General features: G+C 37.4%; 2 protein-coding genes and 1 non-coding gene across 5 annotated transcripts in view; 2 read left to right on the forward strand and 1 right to left on the reverse strand.

The window, feature by feature from the left end:
- The window catches only part of LOC106056663 (protocadherin-11 X-linked-like), a 72,447-nt gene that overhangs the window by 15,312 nt on the left and 30,211 nt on the right, over positions 1-26,924 (forward strand). For 2 of the 3 annotated variants that reach the window (XM_056037442.1, XM_056037446.1), the window contains exon 1: positions 11,410-11,787. The exons of the other annotated variant lie outside the window; for it this stretch is intronic. The gene's annotated coding sequence lies outside the window, so the exon portion shown is untranslated. Of the gene's footprint in view, positions 1-11,409; positions 11,788-26,924 lie in introns of those variants that run through there. 3 annotated transcript variants of the gene reach the window in all.
- On the reverse strand, positions 1,211-1,282 carry Trnah-gug (transfer RNA histidin (anticodon GUG)). Its single transcript has one exon. It is a non-coding gene; the product is annotated as a tRNA-His (tRNA).
- Positions 8,698-9,256, forward strand: LOC106064003 (mitochondrial import inner membrane translocase subunit TIM14-like). Its single transcript, XM_013222491.2, has one exon. It carries the CDS (start codon positions 8,883-8,885, stop codon positions 9,234-9,236), a length of 354 nt encoding a protein of 117 aa, XP_013077945.2. The 5' UTR covers positions 8,698-8,882; the 3' UTR covers positions 9,237-9,256.

Genomic DNA, 26,924 nt, shown 5'->3' on the forward strand with positions numbered 1-26,924 from the left:
GACCCAATTCTTTTGAGAATGTCAAGGAAGACATGCCCCATTACCTAGTTTTAAAACAATTTTTGTTGATATATTTGATGAAGTGATATTTGTTTTAAAGTTACACTCTACCGTACAACAGGGGGGAGGAGTAGGGGGGACTGTCTACTAGTTTGGGAACAAAAGTGTTTTCTGGGTTTAAACCAAGACATCCATCTTTTCATCAAGTGAGCTGACATTGTTGAATTCTCACAGTGAGGTGACCTTGGTGAATGTTTTCAGCGAGGTCACCTTGTTGACTGTGTTCAGTGAGGTGACCTTGTTGAAAGTTTTCGGTAACATAACCTTGTGAATGTTTCAATCAGGTCACCCCGGTGAACCTCATCAGTGAGGTGACTTTGTTGAAACTTCTCGGCGAGGTGACATTGGTGAATGTTCTAATTGAGGTCACCTTGTTGAATGTGTTCCGTGAGGTGATCTTGGTGAATGTTTTCAGTAGCATGACCTTGGTGAAAGGTTCAATGAGGTGACCTTGGTGAATCTTCTCAGTGATGTGAACTTGGTGAATCTTCTCAGTGATGTGAACTTGGTGAAATTTATAATAATGAATATGCAACTAAAAAAAAAAAAAGAAAAAAAATTCTTCATAATAGCTATATTGTGCATTGATTAAAAAAAACACAAATGATTGAGTTTGAAGAGAGACAGACTGAAAAAGAATTAGAAAGGAGCTCATTTATTACTTACAAAGACCGCACCACAAATGAGAAAATCTGAATGTATTACAATGGCTATCGGCTCTTACGATGTTTACCAAAAACAAAACATAAACTAAAATTGTGTGCCAGTAGCATACCTTCCCTGGTCGGGGCTCACAAACATCTTTGTTCAAGGAACAGTACCAGGAAAAAGAAGAGGCAGACATATAAAGCGAAGGGAATGGACAGCCCTATTCTTGAGAGATTGTATTCAAGTCAAATAACCGTCGACCTATCATCTGTAGTGCCCCAGCAGTCCAATGGATAGGTGAAGGTCCCAAACAATTCCACATTGGTAGAAAAAAATGTGGTGGGGGTGGAATCTATTTAAAAATTCACCAGATTTATTGACAATAATTTTAAAAAAAATTCTTCTATTACATACGCTGAAAAAAAATTAAAAATGTTTTTTAAAAAATAAAAAAAAAAAAAAAAAAAGAGTGAGCTTGGCAGTGCGAGACCACACAGCAACATGCCGTGACCAGGATTCGAACCTGGGTTGTCGCGGCCACAACGCGAAGTACTAACCACTATACGATCACGGCCAGAGCGCTCACATGACTGGAGAGGGAAAATTAGATCAACATTGCTGCCCACTGCCAACTCTTATCTTCTCTGGGAATCTTGGTGATAGAATTTAAGAGACAAAAATACAAAAGTGAATATACATCCATTATTTTGTATCAATCACGTAGATTCTAATTAATTTTAACAGATCTCGATTAACAATAATAAATGTGTGTGATCGGAAATATTTTTTATTAATTGTCTTTGTATTGCGCAACTTTCAAGTTTGTAGCATGCTCAGTGCCCTGTGGTCCAAGATCTTTTGTGGACCACTTGGAAGGGGAGTATCTGGGAGAAGGTTACCGTGCTGCCTATTTAGAAGACAAGTCCCAGATTCCCCCTCCCCCATCCAACTGGCCCACAAAAGTTATTGGACCACAGGTTACTATGCATGCTGGGAACATAAACACGTGTAGCGTGTCGAGGTTAGAGAAAACGCCAGCTGCAGAGAACAATAAGCGGTCTCTGACACAGTTTTCGAGACAGTCGTCTTTGACACAGTGTTGAGACAGCTGTCTGTGACACAGTGTTTGAGACAGTCGTCTGTGGCACAGTGTTCGAGACAGTCGTCTATGATACAGTGTTGAGACAGCTGTCTGTGGCACAGTGTTTGAGACAGTCGTCTGTGACACAGTGTTCGAGACAGCTGTCTGTAACAAAGCGCAAGATGAAACTTTTGTGTCTTGACATTGGTTAAAATATTTTTTTTATTTCCCCCATTAACTTTGAAAAGAACTTTGTTGTTTTTTTTCCCTTTAAAGAAGCACTTCTCTATACGTCCTGGTCCAGTCTCTTGTGTGGGCTAGTTAGGGGGTGGGAGAGAGAAGGTTTAATTGCTGCCTTTGGACGCTCATCGCTGGTCTACACCAGGTTCGAGCTCGACCCCCTAATTAGGGAGCCACGTGGTATATGCAACTTAAAGATATAATTCATTCAATACTTATTGATGTATCGACGCTGGTAAGAGGTCCTAAGTCAGAAATCTAACTTGCATCATCGGATCCATCCCATCATGCCATACATTAGGTGTGTGACTGTATAACGACTAAGTTCACTACCAATAATGAGAAACAAATGGTCAAAGACCTGATCGTGATGTAACATCATGATGACCAGACACTTATCGTTTCAATGGATACATCTTTACATCCAAGGAAAAATCTTCATTCGTGTGTGTGTGTGTGTAAGCGCCCTCCCGATTACAACCCCCCCCCCTCTCTCTTCTTCCCATCTCCCAGCGGCCCGTTACAGGCGATAAGAGCAATCGAGTGTCGAGAGTTTCTTTGTTGAGCTCTTCCCAAAGGGATGCTCAAATTACGGTTTCCTCCCTTGAAATCGTCACCGATTGTGTCAGAACTGCGCCCTCTCGGCCATCGTCTTGATAGTGATGGGCGCGGCAGTGGGAGATGGTGAGCGGGAGGGGCTTTAATTGACCACGGTTAGGGGTCGTTTGTTAGGTACTCAATGTCTATTTCGCAACTCATAATTACGTATGGATCTAGTTTAAATGTCGTAACTATAGCAATAGGTTTTTATTGATAAATTAGCCACTAGAAGATCAATTTGATTTTTTTTTTTAAAGTCTTAATGAAAATTAAACGGGGTTGTTCTTTCATGTCATGTGGTAGTGTAGTTAACATTATTTACTTATTGATTTCATTGTAATTCATTGGCGTAGCCGGGGGGATTTCAGGGGAGGGGTCGGAATTTAGTGACTGATTTTTGTTTTGATTTTGTTTATTTTTGGTGAGATTTTAATACTAAACCATCACTTGCCCTAGCACAGCAAAGGGGAGTTTTGAGTTTAAATCTCCCTACCAGGGGGTTTTGCAGTTACAAACTTACAAGCCAAACTTACCACAATCGTAGTTTCTATTCAGGTAGTGACTGCTTGGTCCCTGGTGGACTCCTGTCATGTTTTGGTCTAAACCGTGTGGAGAGAGATGTTCTGCTCCAGTGAACTAGAAATACTTAAATGGATCATAAAGACTAAGTTTTTAGATCGAGACCTAGTTTTATTTTTCCTATTTGACCTGACCATAAACTATAGACGTCAGAAGTTTGAACCCATTCGACCTTCTGAACGTTGTGGGACCTAAATAGCTACCAACATGAAATGGACATTTAGCTCTACCTGATTTTTAAGGCTTACATTCGGAGTTATAGACCATTATATCTATATGATCTGTTAACATTTGAAGCCATTAAAACCACGCACACAACTTTTAAGCATACTAAGATAAACGCTCTTATTCCTAAATGACTTTTAAAACATTTTGAATCATAGACCTTTAGAGTTATATGATTTTTATACATTGGGAGATAAACCCAATACGTAAAAGCCGGCTCATGAATTTTGACTTTGCGTTAGCATTTCATTACCACACAATCTGACACCATTAAGGGTCTAACGTTTAAGACTATAAAGCATCCATAAATACAATAGACCAAACACCAAGAACGAAGCTGTTCGTGCCTTTTGTTTTTAAAATCCTAGCATCATTGGAACATATTGTACATTTAGACGTTATCGTATAATGTATTATTTGTATTATTTGTGACCAAAATACTTCTTACAGGTATTATAATCTGTATTTTACTGGTGCAGCAAGAGATCTTTTAATTTTGATATACAACATATAAAACCAGTTCGACAGTGTTTCTCAAACTGTGAGCGCTCAAGGTCATCATATTAAAATCCTAGCATCATTGGAACATATTGTACATTTAGACGTTATCGTATAATGTATTATTTGTATTATTTGTGACCAAAATACTTCTTACAGGTATTATAATCTGTATTTTACTGGTGCAGCAAGAGATCTTTTAATTTTGATATACAACATATAAAACCAGTTCGACAGTGTTTCTCAAACTGTGAGCGCTCAAGGTCATCATAATCATCATCATCAAACTCCATTTGAGTGAGGGCTTGAGAGGCTCAAATCCTCTCTTGTAAAAGCCCTGGACAGAAACCCTGTTAGTTTTGCGAAGTGCATACATGTGTGTTGACAAGAAGGCTGTTAAGACGTTTCTTACCATGCACAAATGTTGTATTTATATTATAATATAAACCAGATTTGGATATAACTTAAAAACATTAATTCCTATTCCAATTTTCCCAAAATTAAATTAATAAATTAAGTGGCGTCGTTTCGACCTGAACACGATCGATTCAAAACGTTCTTTTTCAAAATATGTTCATACGTCTTTGATAAGGCGATTGTAGAAACTACTTATTGTCAAAATAGTCAAATTTCTCTCCAGTGACATAGGCCTACCATGGTTCTATTGAAGGTTGTTTTTTTTTTTGCGTGTGATAAACAGGTCCCCAGGCCCCTACAAGGCGTCGAGCATGAAGACGATCTTACGATGGTCAAGCTCATTACAAATGTATATGGATGGCTGCCTGGTCGTGTGGTTTGCTTGCTGGATGGTCCTGGGTTCATGCCTTGCCCGTTGCCATCTTCCGTCGTCCTGCGGTAGGTTTAGACTAAGAAATAGATTATCTTTAACTCTGAAGGAACATCCGAAACATGTAAAATATTTTACAAAAAATAAAAAACTGCATCGAATGACAGTCCCACTTCAGTATCGACCTCCCCCGCCGCTTCAACTTTATTAAAGCTGCTCGCTTCTGCTATGAGAGATCGTGTGTTGTGGAATGAATCTCTGAAACTACGAATGCAATAAAACACTTGTCTAGTATGGGGAGGGTGGTGTCGCGAGCTATTGGTCTAGTAAAAACTCTAGTTGATCGTTACTAGTCACAGTTTGAGAACCACTTTAGTAAGGACTTAGTGACTAATGACAGGACAATGCAAGCCCTAACTCACGTGTGAGCAGATCAATGCAACGAAAACATAAAGCTAATACAAACATGAACTGAGGGGCTTGATAAGCAAGCGATACGATAACATGGCCATCAATCTGTAGAAATATAGGTCTATGTGACTGCACATAATGGATGTAGGACAAACATGTTACAATGAAACACTGAGGATTAAAAACAATCAAAAACTTGATTTTAATGCTGTACATAGGAATTGCTTCTTCTTAGTTCGATTTTTATTTCTTGGGTTTCTATAACTAGACCTAGATTTTTTAAAATTATTTTTTTTGCAAAACAGTTTAAAAAACAAAAGAAAAAGAAAAACAAGCAAGTAAAATTGTCTTGGGACTAGATTACAATCAGGAACGTGTCAACCTAAACATCTTTGCTAACCTTAAAAAAATGAAAAAATTTTAAGTCTAAAAAGACGAATGATAATTTTGTCAATTGACAAGAGAATAGAGAATTCACATTAGACTTAACAACTTGAAACATTAAAATGTTTAAAATTTCAAGTCTAAAAGGTAATCTGATTTAATTTATCAATGCGTTTAGATAAAAAAAAAAAGGATACAACAGCTTCTAGATCTGAAGACCACTGCGCAGTTAATAGTAGATATAGCACTACCAGTCTGAACCCTCCAACATATACTTGTGAACGAAGAACTAGACAAGTTAGTTTTTCTTTCTTTCATTATTTCATTTGTTCAATCATTATATTCTTTCTTTTTTTTCATCTTTGTTTTTTATCTTTCTTTTTTCTCATTCTTTCTTTTGTTCAATCTTTTTATCCTTTTTTTATTTCATTTATTCATTTTTTTTCTCTTTTATTTTTTTTTTCATTTCTTTCTGTCCTTAAGTCCCTTTTCCTTTCTTTCTTTCATTTTATTCTGCTTCTGATTTGGAACTCTAGTACTCATAACAATTAATTTCAAATACTGAAAGCCTGACGACCATTAATGCATAAAATCAGGTAGTAATAGATGCCTAATACACAGGACGTTCTTTACTACAAGAGAGAGTTAAAGTTTCGTGTTAGGAGAGTTAAAGTTTCGTGTTAGGAGAGTTAAAGTTTCGTGTTAGGAGAGTTCTAGTTTAGTGTTAGGAGAGTTCTAGTTTCGTGTTAGGAGAGTTAAAGTTTCGTGTTAGGAGAGTTAAAGTTTAGTGTTATGAGAGTTCTAGTTTAGTGTTAGGAGAGTTCTAGTTTAGTGTTAGGAGAGTTCTAGTTTAGTGTTAGGAGAGTTCTAGTTTAGTGTTAGGAGAGTTCTAGTTTAGTGTTAGGAGAGTTCTAGTTTAGTGTTAGGAGAGTTCTAGTTTAGTGTTAGGAGAGTTCTAGTTTAGTGTTAGGAGAGTTCTAGTTTAGTGTTAGGAGAGTTCTAGTTTAGTGTAAGGAGAGTTCTAGTTTAGTGTTATGAGAGTTCTAGTTTAGTGTAAGGAGAGTTCTAGTTTAGTGTTATGAGAGTTCTAGTTTAGTGTTAGGAGAGTTCTAGTTTAGTGTTAGGAGAGTTCTAGTTTAGTGTTATGAGAGTTCTAGTTTAGTGTTAGGAGAGTTCTAGTTTAGTGTTATGAGAGTTCTAGTTTAGTGTTATGAGAGTTCTAGTTTAGTGTTAGGAGAGTTCTAGTTTAGTGTTATGAGAGTTCTAGTTTAGTGTTATGAGAGTTCTAGTTCAGTGTTAGGAGAGTTCTAGTTTAGTGTTAGGAGAGTTAAAGTTTCGTCTAGGAGAGTTCTAGAATTGAACATTCAATACAACGCTCTATGTTTAGTCACCTTCACTTCCTATCATTCCAACGTTCGTGTCGACGTCTAATGTCTATTGACAAAGAAAGTGACGGCAAGATTTAAAATTGTCTCGCTTCCAGATCACGTGGTAGGGAAATGTTCGCTGATGTTATAGAAAGAAATGGATTTGTTGACCTATCTGTACGTGTGCAATGATTTATGCTTGTTTGTCTTTCTGGAACATGTTCATTTTCTAGACAGTTACGTGTGAGTGTGTGTTCTTTGTAAAGAATAATAGGCCAATGTGTGTATAGATATGTGAACTTGGAATTGACTGCGTGTCTGTAAAGTTATTAATAGTTTAATGTCAGTTAGTTCTGTCAATGCCCGTCACGGCTGAATAACGAAATAGAATAAGTCTTTAGTGTTATAAGTACACGTGAAAGGATTTTAGTACTTTTTTTTTTTAAATTTGACTTCTTGCGACCTCACTACCACCAGTCTTTATTGTTGTCCTAATTTGTTCAGTGAGTATGTGTGCGTATGTGTGCTTGCGTGTGTGTCTCTGTGTAGAGGCATATGTGTTAAGATGTGTATTAGTGTGTGTCGGTGTCTCGCTCTGTGAAAGTAGTGGGTGAGGGGAGACAAGGAGGGGAATAAACATGAAAACAAAGTTAGTCCATATTCTCCATACCCCCCACCTCTTTCTTACCATGAATAAGCAACATTCAACACATCTCAAGACAGTCAAACGACACCATCGAACAGATCATATCCGGCCTTATGCCACTGCAACCTATGCGGCTGCAGTGGGCCCCGCACTTTCATAGGCATTCTAGGTGTCAATGATTAAATTAAACCACTTTATAACATATAACATATTTCCCTCCGCCTTCTGGTTAACCAGGAGCTGCTGAAAATCTGAAATTGCAAAATATACGAAAAAGCCCTGGAGATCTCCTGAATTTATAAAAAATCTCCTGAAATATAGACACATTGTCTTTTTGTGTGTCATTCAATATGGAAAATGTCAATCCTACTCGCGATTAAAAAAAAAAGCGGCATTATACAATGCTCGTACTTGTGGCATCTGGTGGAAGAAGCTTTTCGCGCCTCAAACTAATGAAGAATTACTTGAGGTCAACAAATCTCGAAGATAGATTGAAACATTTGGTAAATATTGCTATTGAGCGTGATTTATGCAAGAAGCAGAATTTTGATAATATACTGTATAACCTCGCTACACGCAAGGCTCGTAAAGTTAATTTGATCGTGATTTTGTACTTAGTAAAGAATGAATAAATTATAAAGACGAATTTATTTTTTCATACAAAATCTTAATTTTCACTTATTATCCGGACCCAAATTGGGCCCGCACAATCCTTTTCGCATAGGGCACCGCAATTGTTAGGGTGGTCAAATAATAATGGTCAAATAATTAAGTATACAAAAATGGGTTTATAATTATATGTATGCATGTCTTTGATCATTTCACCTTGACTAAACTACGCTCGAGTTTAGACCATTAGAATCTAATATGATTCAATAGCTTATTAGAATGGAATCTAGCCAATAGACTCAATTACAGTTTATTATATCCCAGTAAAAGAGTTGACTCCATTGAAAGAGTAGAATACGTTCAGATCAGGCGTGTCTCAACTTAAAATCATTGACTCTTCGGTCTCTTATTAGACTCATTTGTTAAAGTTTGTATAATATGATCAAAGACAAAAAAATAATTTTAGCGGTGTTTACTTAACCTGTTTTAAAACAATAAAAATGTATAAATATATCTATTTAAATGCAATTGTTGTGTATCGATATCAAACTAATTGAAAATGGAAAAGAAAGAAAAAAGATAAACAAAATCAGTATTCCAGTAATTTCGTCATGCCGTTCTAGAAAAAGGATTTTAAGGTCTGCATTTCTTTTGTAGATCTATGTAAATTAAACGTACTCATTTTCAATGCCAACCAGTATATTAGATACATAAGATGAACCGCAAGGCCGAGAAGTAAAACCTCGAATGGCTACAGGTTTAATTCTTGCTGGTCTTGGCATAGCAGCTATTGGTTTCGCTGGTCGCTATGCCCTTAGAGCTGGGCGGCTAGCGCAACAGACCTTAAACCAAACGATTGGGGAACTCCCAAGCGGTAGCTTCAGTAAATACTACAGAGGTGGTTTCGAACCTCGGATGAGTAAAAGAGAAGCTGGACGTATCTTGGGAGTAAGCCCAACAGCAAGTAAAATTAAAATCAAAGAAGCCCACAAAAGAATATTGTTGCTGAATCGTCCTGATAGAGGTGGCTCACCATATTTGGCTGCTAAGATCAACGAGGCTAAAGACTATTTCGATAAAGCTCGTCCTGGAGGAAGTTGAAATGATGTGTATTATTGGTTATTATAGGTTATTATATTCATTATTTTATCAAGTTCTCATTTGTACATTATCCTCACATGTGATAAGTATTTCTAGAAATTGTTTTGGCAGTCACATCTGATGAACAATTACAAAAACAAAATCCAGAAGTTGTGCATGCCGAAAATTGTATGGTTTAAATTTGTGCTAGTGTGTAAAGATTTTGTTTTTAGGACTTTATAAGGTTTGAAGTGTGAATGAAAGTAGGTAAAAGATTATGCATTAAAATACATGAAAAAAAAATTGTATCATTTTTCTGCCTTTAGTGGGTTCAATGGTTAGGTAGTATGTCTTTGATATTAAATAATATTTCTATTACTATTATTATATTTTTAAGTTAATCACTTTTCAATTGTTTATGATTTAATACTTGTGAATTATGAGAACTTACAAATAAAAACATAAAAAAAAGCCCAAAAAAGAGGCGAGATGGCCCATAAAAGAGGCACATAGTGCCCCAAAAAGAGGCAAAGAAAAGAGGCCCAAGGTCCAAGGATTCCTATGATGATAAAGCTAAGATTGAATAGCGCAAATTCTGAGGTTTCCTTCAAAAAAAAAAAGAAAAAAATATATGTTTAAAAAACATCTCTAGTGGCCCAACTAGGTGTGAAAATAGGAGGTGGGGTCCAAATTAGAAAATACCAGCCCCCCCCCCCCTTACTTGAGAAAAATTGTCTTAAATTAAATATAACGCCATTATTACATGACATGATGTTAATAATAATAATAATAATAATCTTTATTGTCCATAAGGAAATTTGTGCATTATGCCAAACAAAACATTTAAACTATAAAAATGTCAAAATGCAGGGGCCCCTTAAGTGTCAAGCACACCCCCCCCCCTACACCCGTCGTTCCCAAATCCCTAGCTACGTCACTGCTTAACTCCATTTGTTCTAAATTTTAAAGTAAACTACTCGATGATCCTCGCTCTTTTGAATTGATTTAGGACAGACATTTACCTGTAACTCATTAGGAAAAGAAAGTGTGTAATGATGAAACTGAGCGGTCGGAAAACGACTACTGAGTTTGTAATTTATAATAGTTCCTTCTTGCCGAGAACAGAATCCCAGAATCCCATTTCCCAGACGTTGGGACAGTCGGTTAATACAGAACGTAAAAACTGAAATGAACGCTGGGTAAATCAAGAGCCTAGCACGTGACTTGACAACGTCACTAGCTGGTAGGACACAAAAAAAAAGGGGGGGGGAGGCAGGTGTGCGCTTGTGCAAAAAAAAAAAAAAGGGGGGGGGGGTTCATTGTAGAAATCTGAATAGAAATACTCTACGTAGAGTATGGGAAAACACAAACTCAGAATCGGCCCCCAAAGTGGTCCACTCAGGCAGGTAAGAAGGCGGGTCTCAATAATTTTAGCTAGCATAATACAACAACCTACAGCCTACCTCTGTATTTCAAAAAGAGAGAGGCGGGGAGAAAAGATAGGTGATAGGATGAGAGAAAAAGAGAGAGAGAGAGAGAGAGAAAATGAAAAGAGAGACAAAGATAATGACGGTGGATATAATTTTGTTAAGTAAAGTTCCCCTTTCAGACCTTGCAATCTATAAGACAGATTATGTAAAGGTCATCTGTTTCTATGGCCTACGGTTAACGAGGGTGTTATGTGACCAACACAACGACCAACCGCCTTTATTTTTCCCCAACTAATGTCAGGCACCCATTAGAGCTGTGTAGACTCAGAGGCGCCCAGAGATTCCGAAATTACAAATCCCAGTCTTCACCAGGATTTGAACCGGAGACCCCCGATTTGGAAGTCAAGCGCTTTACCACTCAGCCACCCGCGCCTCCCGGATACCATTACGGTGTAGCCTATATTATTAGCCTGAAATAGAACAAAAGAAAACAACAATTAAACGATGCGCCCACCTTGATATAAATATAAATCCTATTCAAGATTAACCCCCCCCCTCTCAGCCTCTATCCTTGCCCCCTCTTTCCAATGGCGAGAGGGACACGAGCTACCCCTCCCCTTTCCCCCCTTCCTTTGGCGTAAGATTTGGCGGCTGTTGACTGTACAGAAAACTAAAAAAAAAAAAAAGAAAAAAAAGAAGGGGGGTGTGAGAAGAGAGTAAGAGAGAGCTCAAAAAAAGGAGGGGAGAACGACCGCCGCGACGTCCCGTGTTTTGCACAGATAGGCCAGTCGGTTACCTCTCCTGGCTTGTTTGACTTCATTAAGTTCTGTAACCTGTGTCCCTAAATAGCGTGACGCACACACAAGAGGAGCACAGGCACAACAAAACTTGGACTGGATTTATTTGTTGCTGGTGACAGCTGGACTGCCAGTTTTGGGCCGTTTTGGATATCTTCTCTACCAGGCCTTCGATTCTTTTCTTTAGTAATCATTAATTCTGAAATGTGAATGTAGGACTTTAACTGTTCAGTAGTGCTAGTTCGTGGGCCCTGTAAAATATCACTTAATTAAGATCTCAAGATAGCATTGGACTTCAGGTATAGACCATACTATCCATAGTCATAGACTTTTGACTTGTTGAAGGTGAGTTTAAAGTTAATGAAATGATAGACCCAAACTTAACTATCTATATAGATAGATCTAGATCTAACTATATTATTGTTTATTGAAAATAGATTAAGATTCGTTGCTTTACATTTAGATAATCTATACCACATGCTTTTTATTTACTAATTTAGAAGTTCGATGTATTAACCATGTCTATGTGGATCTTATCTATAGAAAAATAGATATAGAATAGATACTGTAGTCTATAGTGTCTAGATCGAATTATAAAACAGAAAATACATCTATAATCTATACAATTATTTACAATATATCTAGATCCATATTCTTTATTGACTAGACTGCATCCGATTTGATATTTAGTTATAGATCTAAAGATTATATAGATACAGAGGCTCTACACCTATAGATCTATGAATTTGATGAACTTTGATCTGTATATCGAGATATATAGTTCAAAATAGTCTACCCTATTTCTATAAATCAAGTTACCTTAGGCCTGCCTACGTGTGATACATAATCAATACTATCCTAGATGATCTATGTCTAGACCTATTGCTAATAATATTTTTACAATACGGTTCTAAAATAGTATACTGTCTGCTGAACTCTTATGGCAAATGATTGAACTGACTTTGATACATATGGCAATAAATTGAGATGTAAGATTTAGATTTAGACGAGATCTATATTCCAACTGGTATTCTAAGTTATTTAATTCTTCTACTTTTTCATGAAATAACTAATACTTTTGGGTTAGAAAGAGATATTAAATGAAATAATCTAGAAACTGTCAAGATTTAGTAACATCTGGACTCTCTTGTCCCTTGACTTTCGTCATCGGGGTTCTGTGACAGTTCGCGTAACCAAATCCCGGTCAGCAGCTAGTTCGTTTTAATATTCCAAAATAACATCACCTTTTATGACATGTAGAGACTAGAAACTGAATACAACTACATCTAGAGCTGTCAGACTATCACCAAAGTGTCCAGACTAGCCCTATCCGTCAATAAATGGACTACTTAGAGTATCTGCGTATCTTCTTGTAATTATTCCTTAAAGTTGGTTTACTACAGGACTCATTAATAATTCTGCCCCTTCCCTTCCAAAACCTTTGTAACCAATCCTCAACAAGTCTGCCTACAGCATTATTTGATTATATATGCCGTAATTCGGAGGGAGAAATCAGAATTGAAATAGATTCCCCCCTGTGGACAACGACTTTGTCTACGTGAGGTGTTATAAAAAAAAATTAGGTCGCTAGTGGGGTCTGTTTTGTCACGTGACCTATTGCACTCATTATTTTCTTGGTTCTCAAGAAAACTCTATATTATTATTGATTTGACATACTATTCTATTATCTCACCACAACCTAAATTCTATTTTCTGGCTAACAGACCGTTGGACATTCTCCTTCTGACAACTCCGAGATTTAGTCTCCAGCAGTTGTGCCTAACCCTATTTTGGCCTGGGACATCTACGTTTCCGAAACAAATAGCCAAAGCCGCACCACAGCCAAGTTTCACCGAGTCTATTAGAACCGATCTTCTGCGGGTCCATTATTAACTGTGTACAGGTGGTTCTAGCGGCTAAAAAGAACCACGTGACTGGCCGTTGCATCCGAGGTCTCCAGAATACTATTTCATGGCCTCTGTTAGAGTTTCTGAAAAAGAAGGCATCTAGGTTTAATGTCAGTTACGTAAAGTTCCGTAATTTCGCTCAGACATAACAATAATAGTAAACTTGGACTAACTGACTGACGTTGGACTCAGATTACCGTACAACAAATATTACAGTTCTGATGTGTAGGTAAGTGGCATGCACCACCTGGCTACATAACAAAGGAGCTTGAATTTAAATCCCAGGGATGTTATTGTTGAGCTGTGTCAAGGAAGTAAGGAAAAATTCACCCGAGATACAATGAAATTAATTATTTAAGTGTAATATGGATAAAGGGGGCGCGGTAATTAAGAGTTTAAGCGCTTTCGAACCTGGGCTCTTGGGTGCGAATCTAGGCAAAGACTGGAATTTTGAATTTCGGGGATTTTTAGGGTGCCCCTGATTCCACCAGTCTCTAATGTGTACCTGGCTTAAGTTGGGAAAAGTAAAGGCGATTGGTCGTTGTTCTGGTCACATGACACCCTGCTCTTTAACCGTTGGTTAAAAAGCAACAACAGATGACCTTAACATCATCTGCCCGATTGATCTCAAGCTTTGAACGAGGTACTTAGCTTCTATTATTTTTTTTTTTTTACTAATATGGATAAAAGCATTTACTATTCATTCCATTAACAAAAAAAAGAAACTACACTAAAAAAAAGTTATTTACTGTTTAAAGTTTAGGTTTATTCTAGCTACCACCAGACACCTGCTCTGCTATTTGCAGTATGCTCGAACAATCACATCAGACAACATAGCGCTTGAACGCTCAGCGTTAAATAGTTAGACGTGTGATGTTACAGTGTAATTAAACCTGTACCCATTAGCAGACTAGTATCTCCCCTACTCCTTCTTTTAGTGTCCCCCTAACAGTCAGTTTTAAGAGCTTAGTAAGCGAAAAATTGACTAGTACGTCACAGTCTCTCTATCGCTTCTGCAAAATGTTATCTAGGTCAACAGGAAGTCACATCCCCATTATAATCTGTTGCATACATCATCTCATTTCTGGAATTCGCGTGTTTTTTCCTTTCTCGACCCAGTTGTTCAGCGCCTAGTGTGGTTATAGTATTGAGTAGGTTTTATTGTGTCAGTCCGTCGAAACTCCTAATAGTAGTTACACAATTGAACTTTAAATGCGAATAGCTTATATCTGTTTTAAAATGAAATGCTCATTTCAGATGTCTCTATATCCATCACTGCACCGCAATGTGGTTCCTTTAGTTTAACACACTTGTATTAATTTTGTTGTAGTTATTTTACATTAAAGTAAAAAAGTAAAGACCGAGATTCGAACCTCTTGACCCCTCGATTCGAAAGTCAGGCTTTGCCAGTCGTACATCACTCCCCAACAGTTGCTGTACATTTTCCTTGCATAATTTCCTAATTTTTAATCACAATAACATTTAAATAAATATTTTTAATAGCCTCGATTGTGGAAAAGCCGCTATTACTTTGTATGTCTGTCCGTCTGTCACGTTCAGATATCAGAGCTAGAAATATATAGAAAATTCGACATCGTGATTAACACATTTGTTTTCAGTGGTGACAACATTTGACTATTCTGATTCAATTAGCGACTTAAGTACACAAGAATAGAAACGTGAAGTAGAAATCAAACTTAAAATAGAAAACCAACAAACAATCGAATGTATACAATGTAAAAATACAAATAGAGTAGCCGTTTCTCTTAGCTATTCCAAAGTCCTGTTTAGAAACTTATAGTCTTATGAAACATTTACTCTTAAACTACTTTGTAAGGGAGGTCTCTTAAGTATAGTTACTAAATCTTAACATCTTAAATACGTGTGTGAGGTTTGTCCATCCCTGGTCAATAATCCCACTTATTTCACCTTGATATGTACTCGCTAGGATTGGTCCAAAAATAAATATTATTTCCTTTGATTATTTAGCAGTGCGCTCTCTAGAAAAAAAACAACAACAACAATCTTTATGGAAAACGTTTTGTCCTAAAATATCCTGGCGGCAAATAGAAATCTTCTGTTAGATAGTCCCCGCATAAAACGCTCAGGAAAAAGTCCTTGACGGGTGCATAATGTGGCCAGGAAACTGTTGTCGGATCCTGTGAGTGAGCTAACATGTAGCTATTCTTTGATTTATGTTATCCATCTGGTTATGATGACATCGATCTGTTTACACTCGCATGAAGGGTTGGTTAAGAAAACATTATGTGAATTTGGATTTGATCTATCTATCTATCTATCTATCTATCTATCTATCTATCTATCTATCTATCTATCTATCTATCTATCTATCTATCTATCTATCTATCTATCTATCATCTTTCCTGTCTGTCTGTATGATTGTCTGTCTGTCTGTCTGTCTACTTACTTGTTATCTACCTACCTATCTACATAGATAGATAGATCTACCTATCTAGTCTGTCCATCAAGATAGGATTTTACTTGTTAAGGTCCTACGTGATTGGGCTGGGTTGAGCTACGAGGGACTTAATAAGTCAGGAAACATGTTTGATTACGTCATTGTCAAATATAATTTTGAAGAACAAGACGATAACATTGATGAAGACTACACTCAAGAAGCAAAAATAGAGCGTTTGAGAATAAATAGTTCACTGAGAATCGTTGTTTTACATTAAACACTTAACAATGTTAAACCATATTACGAAATTGAACATTTTCCTTAGAAATGATGCTGCAGTAGGTTCAAGTACAATTGATCTATTCGAAAAATGTATTTGGGGATCCCAATAAAGTGGGTGGAGGGCCCTATACCATAGCTTGCGTGACCTCTACTTAAATCCATCACTGCTACCACCTTCCCATTTAATCACCTCAATATGTAACTAGCCATCTACCCACAATCACTGCACACAACTCGGGATTTAATGTTACTGTCTTACAATTTTATTAATAGCTAGACGAAATGGATCTTCTCCCTTTATTTTCAAGGTAGACAACTCATCATGTCTCACAAGCAATCTGTCTGTCATAACTGCCCTTCCAGATCATCTCTGGAAATCCTAAACTTCCTCTTGCTTGTCCCCCCCCCCTTTTACGGCGTGTTATCCCCACCCCACCTCCCCCAAATCACCGCCCCGTAACCTGCGCCTTATCAAACCAGTTTGCGTCTGTTTGTTTTCACAGCCCGTGGGCCATGGCTTCATGTGCGAATGAGTACTTTTATAATGCCGAGAGTCTGTGTGAGGAAGATCTCAGCGCTGTATGTGTGAATTCTCTGTGTGTATCTGTTTGTTCAACCATGGGGGGAAAACGAATGGAGAAAAGACAAAGGGGGATAAAGGGGTGGAGGTAATAATCAATTGGAAATGAAGATGAGGATCTCTGAAACATTATTGTAGGGTTTCAAATTAAAATTGGTTGTCTTTCGAATGTGTCGCAAATTTACGTTTAGGCTTGTACGTATTATTTGTTTATAATTAGTGTTATTATTATTATTGTATTATATTATTATTATTATAATAATTCACATTCTGTTCTCAGCATTTAAAAAAAATAGATAAAACAAGTTACTTACTGTCTGATTACATATAATAATAATGATAAAAGGCTTTTATATATATATATATATATATATATATATATATATATATATATATATATATATATATACATTTTCCGTTATTTAATACTTATAAAATACAATTTACCCTTTTTCTCATCTTCCCATTAATCTCATTTCCATTTAAAATGAAAATACATCTTACGTTTATTTTGATACGATACCACTATTGTCATATACGAGATGTGAAAAAAATATCTAGGTTGCAACTGGGGTCTGCGTTGTCATGGGAAACACTGCACTCATCCTCTATCTTCGCAATCGAAGACATTGCCATTCTTATCAGACCTAACGGAGTATACAGCAGATTACACGAAATACTCAATTTGGAAATTCCAAAGACTAAAATATATATCAAGCTAGAAATTACACTTTAATGTGAAGAATGAATGTAGCTAGAAGCTATATAAAGTTACGGAGAATTCGGAATGCGTTGTTAAAGTCTGGTATGTATTTCAACTTCATAATTCCTTAAATGTACCATTGATTTATTTTAGTGTAAGAAACTTATGTGTCTGTTCGTCTCAATATTTTATTAAAATTAATTACAGTTCAAGTTATTGTTTCTCTGTGCTCCAGTGCATGATTTGATTTTGAGTCTGACAATAAAGAAGTCGCTCACCGAGACACTCCCGTGGAGGCGACAACTGCTACTCTTATGAAAATGACGCCAAACCTTCTACATTTCTCCACTCACGTGAACCTTGACCAAAACGTTGACCATACCACGATAAAGATGTACGCACACAACCATCGTGCCCCTGGACCACGCGTCACGCTATCCAGTAGTGTTTACATCAATATATCATGGCCGTCTGGAATGCACCCCACTGACCAGAGTGTATGGCCTACCTTCCTGCCACCCACATGTTTCTCATCATAGAAACTTCCAGTATTACGTTTTATGGACGACCCCCCTCCCCCTTCTCCTTTCCATTTTTACAATTTTATAATTTAGACTTGAACGAACAGGAGGCGAGTCAGTACAGCAGACGGATATATGGGTCAGTACAGCAGACGGATGCAGGGAGCCAGTTGAGACTTGAGTACAGACTTTACAGATTTTCTTTCCAGAACGTATTCCACTCGGAAGATAGTCGTCATAAATTCTTGCTTTCTGCTTACACGGTGACCTCGAGGACTTGACCTTGAGAGCTAATAGGTCCCTGGAAAGGAGATTTGTGGAGCCCCTTACACTTTTTCGAAAGATTTAATAAAGCTAAACTTATGAATAGTCATACTTATATCTAAAAGCATGCTATAGTTTAGAAGAGAAAAATAGAGTAGATGTAAATTTAATCTCATTTCCTTTTTTTTTTAGTTTAAAAAATGTATATTTTTTATTTTCTGGACCTTAATGTTCTTGGTAGACGCCCTGACGTAAATCCGGAGCTGCATTCACGAGCATGCTCCAGACACTTCTTGTCCCAACAGTGTTACCAGCAGACGTAAGATTTGAAAAGGTTGGCGGTAAAAAGACGATAAAAAATTCAGAAAAAAAAAAAACCAACAACTAAAAGTTTCTGACCCTTCGAAATTCCGATGTATTATTATCGCTTTTGTGGAGGCTCCTTTCTTGCTCCCCCAGGGCAGTAGCTTGCCCTCCCTTAAATAGACCCTGGGTCACTCGTTGGTTACCATCTGGCAATAGCAATATTTCAATGCATTTATACTCTGATCAAGACAATATTGCTATTAGCCAGAAAGTACTGCTAATATTGATAGGATCTATTTTTTTGTAAATTGTTTTATAGAGCTATTTACTGCTTGAAAACATTTCAAGTCTCTTTACTACCATGCAGTTTGTTATAGGGTCATTTACTTAATGTTGCTATAGGTCTGTCTACTGTTTTATAAATCTTTATAGAAAGTCTCTCGTCTGTTTCATAGATGTTGTTACAAGGCTCTCTTCTTGTTCTACAGATTGTGCTATAAGGTTTCCTACTGTTCTGTAAATTATATTTCGTTACTGCTTACAGTTTGGTAAATGTTGAATCAAACTAAAACCCTCTGCTGAGCTCTACTGTGTATTAGGGCTCATTACGTTTTCTTTCATTGTTGAAGTTTAGACTTGATAATGCCCTAATGCCCTAATCTGTTTGATATATGGTGCCCATTCTAATCAACGTAAGGCTATTATTACTATGCTCTTAAAAAATGATTGAAAATATCATTGGAACCCTTGAGCTAGAGGGGGCCCTAAGGTAGAGCCTATAAGTAAAACCAGCACTGTTAGGGATCCATGAGAGTGTACACGTTCACTCACTCTTAACTCCAGGCGTTAATACCATCTTGTCTTGTATTGATTACGTCATAGAGCTCAGGGGTGGCCAACTGTTTCAGCCTTGGGGACGTGTACATTTCCTATAAGCGTGTAACGGGACGCTTGCTCGAAAACAATCGTCGAGTCCTAGAGAACCGACCTCCAAGGGAACCGACCCCCAAGGGAACCGACCCTCCATGCGTGCGATGTTGATAGAAGTTTCTATGGTTTTTAAGACCGCGCTACGGGCCGGATGTCGTTCGTGGGCATTAGTTTTGGCATCACTGGAAAAGCTTATGTAGGCTATAGCGTGGCCTAGCAGACGATCAGCCTCTGTTTCAGTTTGTGTGTCATGGAGTAAAAAAAAAAAAAAAAGAAACCATTTTTAGAGTGTGTGCATTAAGTGTGTATGAGACAGAGTAAGAGAGAAGGGGGGGGGGTAGAGAAACTTGAATAAAAGGAATAGAGACTAAAATATATATATATATAAATCAAGAGAGAGAGAGAGAGAGAGAGAGAGAGAGAGGCGAGGCTGAGAGAAGTGTTATGAAAACTGATATAAACATCAAACTGAGATTTAAATAAACATTTTCCTTGGCTTCAATCTCAAAACGCTTCCTCTTGAAACAGTGCTCTAACTTTGTGTTTACTGCCACCGCCCCGCGGCGCTGTCAATCTGGGAGTGAGGAAACAAAGCGGCTATCTGTAATGAGGGTAACACAGAGCCCACTGATAGGGACACGCCAGTGTGAAGTGAGCCTTTCTAACCTACCTGAATACAATGAACTGGCATGTATTTCCCGGGACCCTGCGACCACGTAATCTTAACTCTTGAAAAAGAAGAGAGCTCCATCTTAAGCCTCCACTGAGGATTCTCAAAGTAATATCTCAAGGCCCAGTTTCGTTCTTCGTGACCTATACGAGAAAATGAGAGATCCCCAATTTAACAGTACCGAGTTATTACAAAGTTTATATTAACTCAGTCTCGATGGATGGAATCTTTCACACATTACTTCTCCCACATCCCATTCTCGGATCAAGATGACACTTTGCACATCAATTCATTATTTATGTCAACACATGTAAAATAAAAAAAAAAAGAAATAAAAAAACATCAATAAGCTAATCAATTAGTCGTATATAATACATTTTGTTTTGTATCAAAAATTTACTAAGCCAAGGAGAGATAAAAACCCTTTTTTATAAGCACTCGAAAAGCTCATCGTAAAGGTTCGAACTCAAATTCAGACTCAAGCAACTATGTTTTGAAAAGACTGCACGGAAACCTTCTCTCAGATTCCCCCCTCGCCTCCCCTCCTCCCCAAACTGTTCCACATGGGTGATAGGACCACAGCGCACTGAGTATGGAATAAATTTGAAAGTTGCTCTACACTCTAGTCTATCTAGACCAGTGGTTCCCAAACTTTTTTTTCTCGTAGACCCCTTGTCTTGTTTTCTGGTTTTCGGTAGACCCCCAGTTTAACTTAATTTTTTTTTAATTAATCAACATTTTTTTACAACTAATTTCTATCTGTAGTGAGTTGAAAAGTGAGAAAGTAATAAAAAGCTACATACTAAATTATAGAGATCTATCTTTTTTGTATTGATAAAATTAAAATTGAAACCAATTAAAATAAAGATTAATATGTACTGCTGGAATCACCAAACAAACTGGAAATGTCTTTTTGCCAGTTTATCATCCGTTGCTACAGATGTTATTTTTCAAATAGGAATGTGTTGCTCTATGAAGTAGTGCTTCAACCATTAAATATTAATTAATAACGTTTTCGCAAAGAGCAGTTTCTGGTGTATTTCTTGATCTTTCAAGTGTTGCTCATATATTGAGTCCGCAAACATGTTATCACTAACAGGAGAAGGGGCGAAGCCAGTAAGCGTCAAGCATGAAGGGCTCATTAGCCTTGGCTGGCTACCCACCTAGCCGAAGTAAAACTGAATTCAAAACTCTCCTGCCTTGCAACTATATTCAAACATTTGAAAGGTTTTGTTGGTCAATCCTGAGTAAAAAAAAAAAAGGAGCCGGCGACCTAATGCAGTTTGCAACACACATCATTACACCCTGTCATAGCCTGTGACACCGCTGATCCCAAACTGTATATATGTCGTTTTACGTATTGGTCATAAAAAAGTAAAGTTCCTCTTTCAGACCCTGTGATGATGTTACGATTATTTGTTTCTTTGGCCAACGGTTAACGAGCAGGGTGTCATGTGGGCAGCACAACGACCAACCGCCTTTACTTTTCCTAACTTAAGTCAGGTATCCATTAGAGTTGGGTGGACTCAGGGGAGCCCTAAAAATCATGAAATTAAAAATTCACCGAAATTCAAATCCAGGAGCCCAGGTTCGGAAGCCAAGCGCCGATTTATCTATAAGTAAATAGAGAGTGTAAGACACCCACAAACCTTCATCTTCTCTATATGATGTCGAAGAGATATTTTTGGGGTCTATTCTGAACTTTATCTTTGAATATTCGAAAGTTTTTCTAATTTTTTTTTATTTAATGAATGCAATTTTAATTTCACTAAAGATTTTCATCACTGTTTATACGGAGGCGACGTGGCTGAGTTGTAAAGCGCTTGGCTTCCGATCCGAGGGGTCGGATTCGAATCCTGCTGAAGATTGGGATTTTGATAATATCTCTAATAGGTTCCTGACATTAATTGGGTAAAATGTAAAGGCTGTTGGTCTTTGTGCTGGCCACTTGACCCCTCGTTAACCGTAGGTCACAGAAACAGATGACCATCTGCCCCATACATCGCAAGGTCTGAGAGGGGAGCTTAATTTTTTAATTTTTTTTTTATTTATAAGCGTAACTTTTTGCGGTGGTATGTCGTCGTGTTACACGCGTACGTTATAGGCAAATAGTTCGATGTAAGCTCCATGGAACATTGCCTTCTAAACGAACAGCTTGTGTTTTAACGAACAGCTTGTGTTTTAACGAACAGCTTGTGTTTTAACGAACAGCTTGTGTTTAAACGAACAGCTTTGTGCTTTCTCAAGGTATCGAGATTCAAGTCTGAGACTTTCCCCCCAAAAGTATTTATTCACTTAGTTTTCTTGTCGCTTAGTGGGATCTCCGTCTGTATCGTTGGCTCTGCCTGAAGGCCAGGCCTGAAACAGCGCAGGTTTGTTTGTTCAAGTGGAAACTTGTAGATGGAGATCTACCTGGGATTTGTACAGTGTGTGCCCATGCTCGTGACGTAGGTCTGGAGCGAGAAGGCGGACACAAAATTGTACAATTGAAATTGTAGACGTCTATGACCGTTTTGTTGGTTCACCTGGCTTATTCTTTCCAGTGTAGCCTCTGACTCAATCATTTATTCTTTTACGATTTTTTTTTCTTTGAATTGTTTGCTTCAGATCCTTGTGTTAAAATAATAATAGTTTTAAACAATGAAATGTACCCCTTTGAGACCCTTAGATCTATGGGGCAGATGAGGTTAGGCTCATCGCCCAGGTCGTTAACCGTTGGCCAGAGAAACAGATGACCTTAAGTTTACCCTATAGATAAATCTTGCCCTATAGATCGCAAGGTATGAGAGGAAAACTTTATACTTTCTTTATGCTGTATGTTCAACCTCGATGGAAAGCGATGTCATTAACACTATGCGCCCTGGTATCAAGCTTGGAGAACACCGAATCGATTCAGCTCAATAACTTCGCGTGATAAACTAACTGACGCCATCACTCAACATGTGTTTGAATATGTTCCTGCCATGCTGTTTAGGAGGACATCAGGGGAAGTCATTCACTTAGCACCTCACTTGTTCCACCGATACATCTCGAAATGAGCATACCAGTAGCTGCCCCTGACATATGCTTGTCTCGTGAGCCCTTTTTTTTTGAAGCGATTTAATGCTGATAAAAAAAAATGGATTCTAATGGTAGGGGGAGGGTGACGCTGGGTAAACTATTGCCTGAATTGCGCCTGAACTCAGAGGCTTGTTGATGTATTTTATCGAACAGGTAGCTTTCCACTTCGATTAATTATTTCACTATTTTCCTTTCTTTTGGCTGAATGAAATGACGTCAGATATCACTTCCGGTGACAGAATCAAAATGTCCATTAAACATGTGCAAAAAGTTTCAAAACATAATTTGTGTTCAGTTTCTCTGAGCTTTAAGAATCACTTCCGCTTTTTTTTTTCTTCTTTTCTTGTTCGCCAGCCCCCCTTCCTTTTTTATCCTAACGTCCATACCTCTCTCCTCCCAGCGCCAGGGCTGAATCTGTTCCGGGCGCCAACAATGGCCATATTGTCAAGTTTTCCAACAAAGAAACGAAACAACACTAATTTCTGCAGCACTTTTTAAGCAAATAACTTCCGGCACTCTCGTGTTGTTGTTACAGTTAATTTGTTTTTCGTTTTTTTTTCTATACACGCTATAAGAAAAAAGAATCTAAAAAAACAACAACTTTATCATAAGTTTGTGTGCTGTATTTGTTTATTTGTCAAAGCGGCACATTTGTTTGACTTCAAAGTGTTTGAAGCGTTTTAGTTATGTGGCCCAGAGGCGTAGCCAAGTGGTTTTAGCTTTTCAATCACATATCTCACTATTTAAGAACTATTATATCAACAATAAAACAATACTTGGATCGAGATAGTTTAATTGTAATACATTTGTGTAAGAAAAATAATAGCGTTTTATTTTATAAATATTTTTAAAGAGCCTCTTTTTAAGTGTGTCAGGTTTAGCTGGAAATATTCGTTTACGTGACAATGCCAGAACTATGTGCAGGTACTAACAAGTCACATTGTGACATTCTATTAGAACTAGTGTAAGAGTAGAGCTTTGAACTAAAGAATGCAATAAGTCAATTAGTCACACGAATGAAAGTTTCATGGATCAAGATTCGTAAGATTTATTAAACTTTATGTTCCCTAAATGTTTTTTTTAAATAAGTCTGACGTTTAATAAGGGCAATCAAACTGTATGCCTTTGATTGTTTGGAAGAAAATTATGTATCCCGTCAACTGTTACTTGCTTTGTACTATATTTTGTCAGCATAGTAACAATTTATTTCATCCAGGATTATCCATATATTGTATCTGTCCTGTATCAGGTTTAGGATCCATGTAATTGGAAAGAATGTGTTATTCTTGAAACACACCAAAAGTACAATGAAGAATGAATATAAACTAGTGTTGTAATATAGATTACGTTTCTTGGGTACATTTTATTAATAAAGAGTTAGTCATTTGGTAAACCAGAATGCAGTCATAGCCTTGTAATAAGTAATATCATTTTCCCCTTTATCTTATTATATTTTCCCTTATCTTGTCCTTCTTACATCCTCTTGCGCTCTCTATAAAATAAGAGAGAAAGAATAAATAGAAAAAAAAATACGAAAGGGGTAAATAGTAAGAGGGAGAAGATGGTAAGAACAAATATTTAAAATATTATTTGTTCTTGCTATCTTTTTCCTCCTACCAATAACCCCTCTCCCTTGTATTTCTTCTCTTTATTCTCTCTCTCTCTTCTGCTTCCTCTTACATCTTTTCTTCACATCCACCTCTCTGCGCCTTGAAACTGATTATTTACATATGTAACAAAAAAAAAATTAAAATCCCACAGAGGTAAACATGTTGCTAGCTCTTTATATTTTTATTTTATTTCAGTCCAACCCTTCAGCAAGGGAGGAAATCGTGTTCAATTAACTTAAAGCTTTACGAAACTTGACTGTTTGGGTGGTCTTAATGGGCAAATGTTTCACGCGAGACCATCACATCGGCCGCGCCAGTCCCAAGCGATGACCCTTTATTATGTGGCAAACACGAAAAGCTTTGAAGAAAATCCTATATTTCCCCCCAAGTCATGGAACGACAGCCAGGAGTCAAACGTGTTTACAGGATTTCCAGGCTAAATTCCGAACACATGTTTCTGTCTGCCCCCCTGCCCATCTGTGAGTAGCCCATCGTTGCCCCGATGTTGGCAATGTCAATAGCTTTGTGGCAATGACCCTGCGGAAGTAAGTGGAGATCACTGGACACAAGGGGGGAGGGGGGAGGATATTGGTTTTGTGTTGGTGCTGCTGTGCATCATGGGATAGGAGAGGAACAGCTTGACTTTTTTGGGGGGGCCCTGAATTGTTTGTTTTTTTCATTGCCAAAAAGTTTTCATCTTTGTAGAATACAATGAGTCTGTTGTGTGGTCGCTTTTTTGTTTTTATTTTTGTTTTCAAATAAACAGTTTGAGAATTAGTTCCGCTGCTTCCGACATCTGCAGTCTGATCTGCAGACATTGCTGAAGTCTTTCCCCCATCGTCTTCTCTCTCTCTCTCCCCTCTCTCTCTCTCCCCTCTCTCTCCCCCCCCCTCTCTCTCTTCCCCTCTTTCCCTCCTCTCTCTCTCCCGCCCCTCTCTCTTGCCCCCTCTCTCTTGCAGCTAACCGATCCAAGTTTTTTATCTATAATTTCGCTTGAATGTCCACTCGATTGTCCAGAATCTCAATCATTCCAAAAGAGAAACAATAGCTTTAAGCATTATTATTTACACTATAAAGTGAAAGTAATTTTTTGTTTAGATCATCAAACACATTGTATCTGTTCTATCAAGCAGATGTCATCTGCACTACTAGCTGTAAAAGAAAACAGAAGTTTTACAATTCCAGACTTAGTTAATTTACTATCTTAGCGCTACACGCATCCTCGTGTGTTACGTCCAAATAGACATTGTATGATTTAAAATTAAAACTAGGCATATGCTTTTTAATACTATGTTGGGATTGTCCTTAAAGTTATTTTTATAAATTATTTTCTCATACAAAAAGAGCACTGTGTTTCTTTTTATTCCCCTGATTCCAAATGGTCACATAAAGCCTGCATTGTGTGAAGTCTGAAATGATATGACTCTCGTACAAAGAAGCATTTATCAGAGACCTCTTCATCTGCATATTTTATCTGATTAGAAATAAGCCAGCTGTAGTTTCCAAACTAGAAATAGAAAGTCTTACAAAAACAAAATATTTTGTAAAAATCTTTTAAATGTGTAGAATCCACTTGCGTATGAAGCAAAAACATTTGTTTGTTTGTTTGGGAGTAAGGATGTCCAAGAATCTATTCACGTCAGTAATACAGGTTTAGTTAGCTGGAATAGAATAAAGATATTTTTATAAATGTGTGAGTTAGTAATTCTACTTATGAGGGTCTAAAAATACTATTTACTGTTAAATTTTTGAAGACATTGAAATAATTTTAAACCTGTATTCTTGAAATGAAAAAAAAAAGATTCTGTTATGTCTATTGAAGTAAAGATGTGCGTTTGAAGTCAGTTACTCGTATATATAAGTTGACACAAAAATGCAAGCAGTCTAATAAGAATGTACTTTTGATGGACTGACAGCATGTCCAGTCGATTTCAGTAGCCTAGGGTTTGACTCTAGGTAACATTCTTTCATTTTACCAGCATAATTTCCTAATTATATACTTATGACACTGGAACAAATCAACTCTTATTAATGTAAGCTCTACAGTGACTCTACACCCTCATGTAAACAATAAGATAAAAGTAATGCTGCACCCTTTGCAAGCAATCACCACACAGCTCTCTTTCTGTTCTTTCAAAGATCTAGTTCTAAATAGTTTCTGTCAGCTCTGGTCTTCATCATTAATCACTTAAGGGGTCTCCCTTTAGTGCCGCCTTTGTTTACAACTAGA

The sequence above is a fragment of the Biomphalaria glabrata genome, chromosome 8 (assembly GCF_947242115.1).
Source record: "Biomphalaria glabrata chromosome 8, xgBioGlab47.1, whole genome shotgun sequence".
In the NCBI taxonomy this organism is placed as follows: domain Eukaryota; kingdom Metazoa; phylum Mollusca; class Gastropoda; family Planorbidae; genus Biomphalaria; species Biomphalaria glabrata.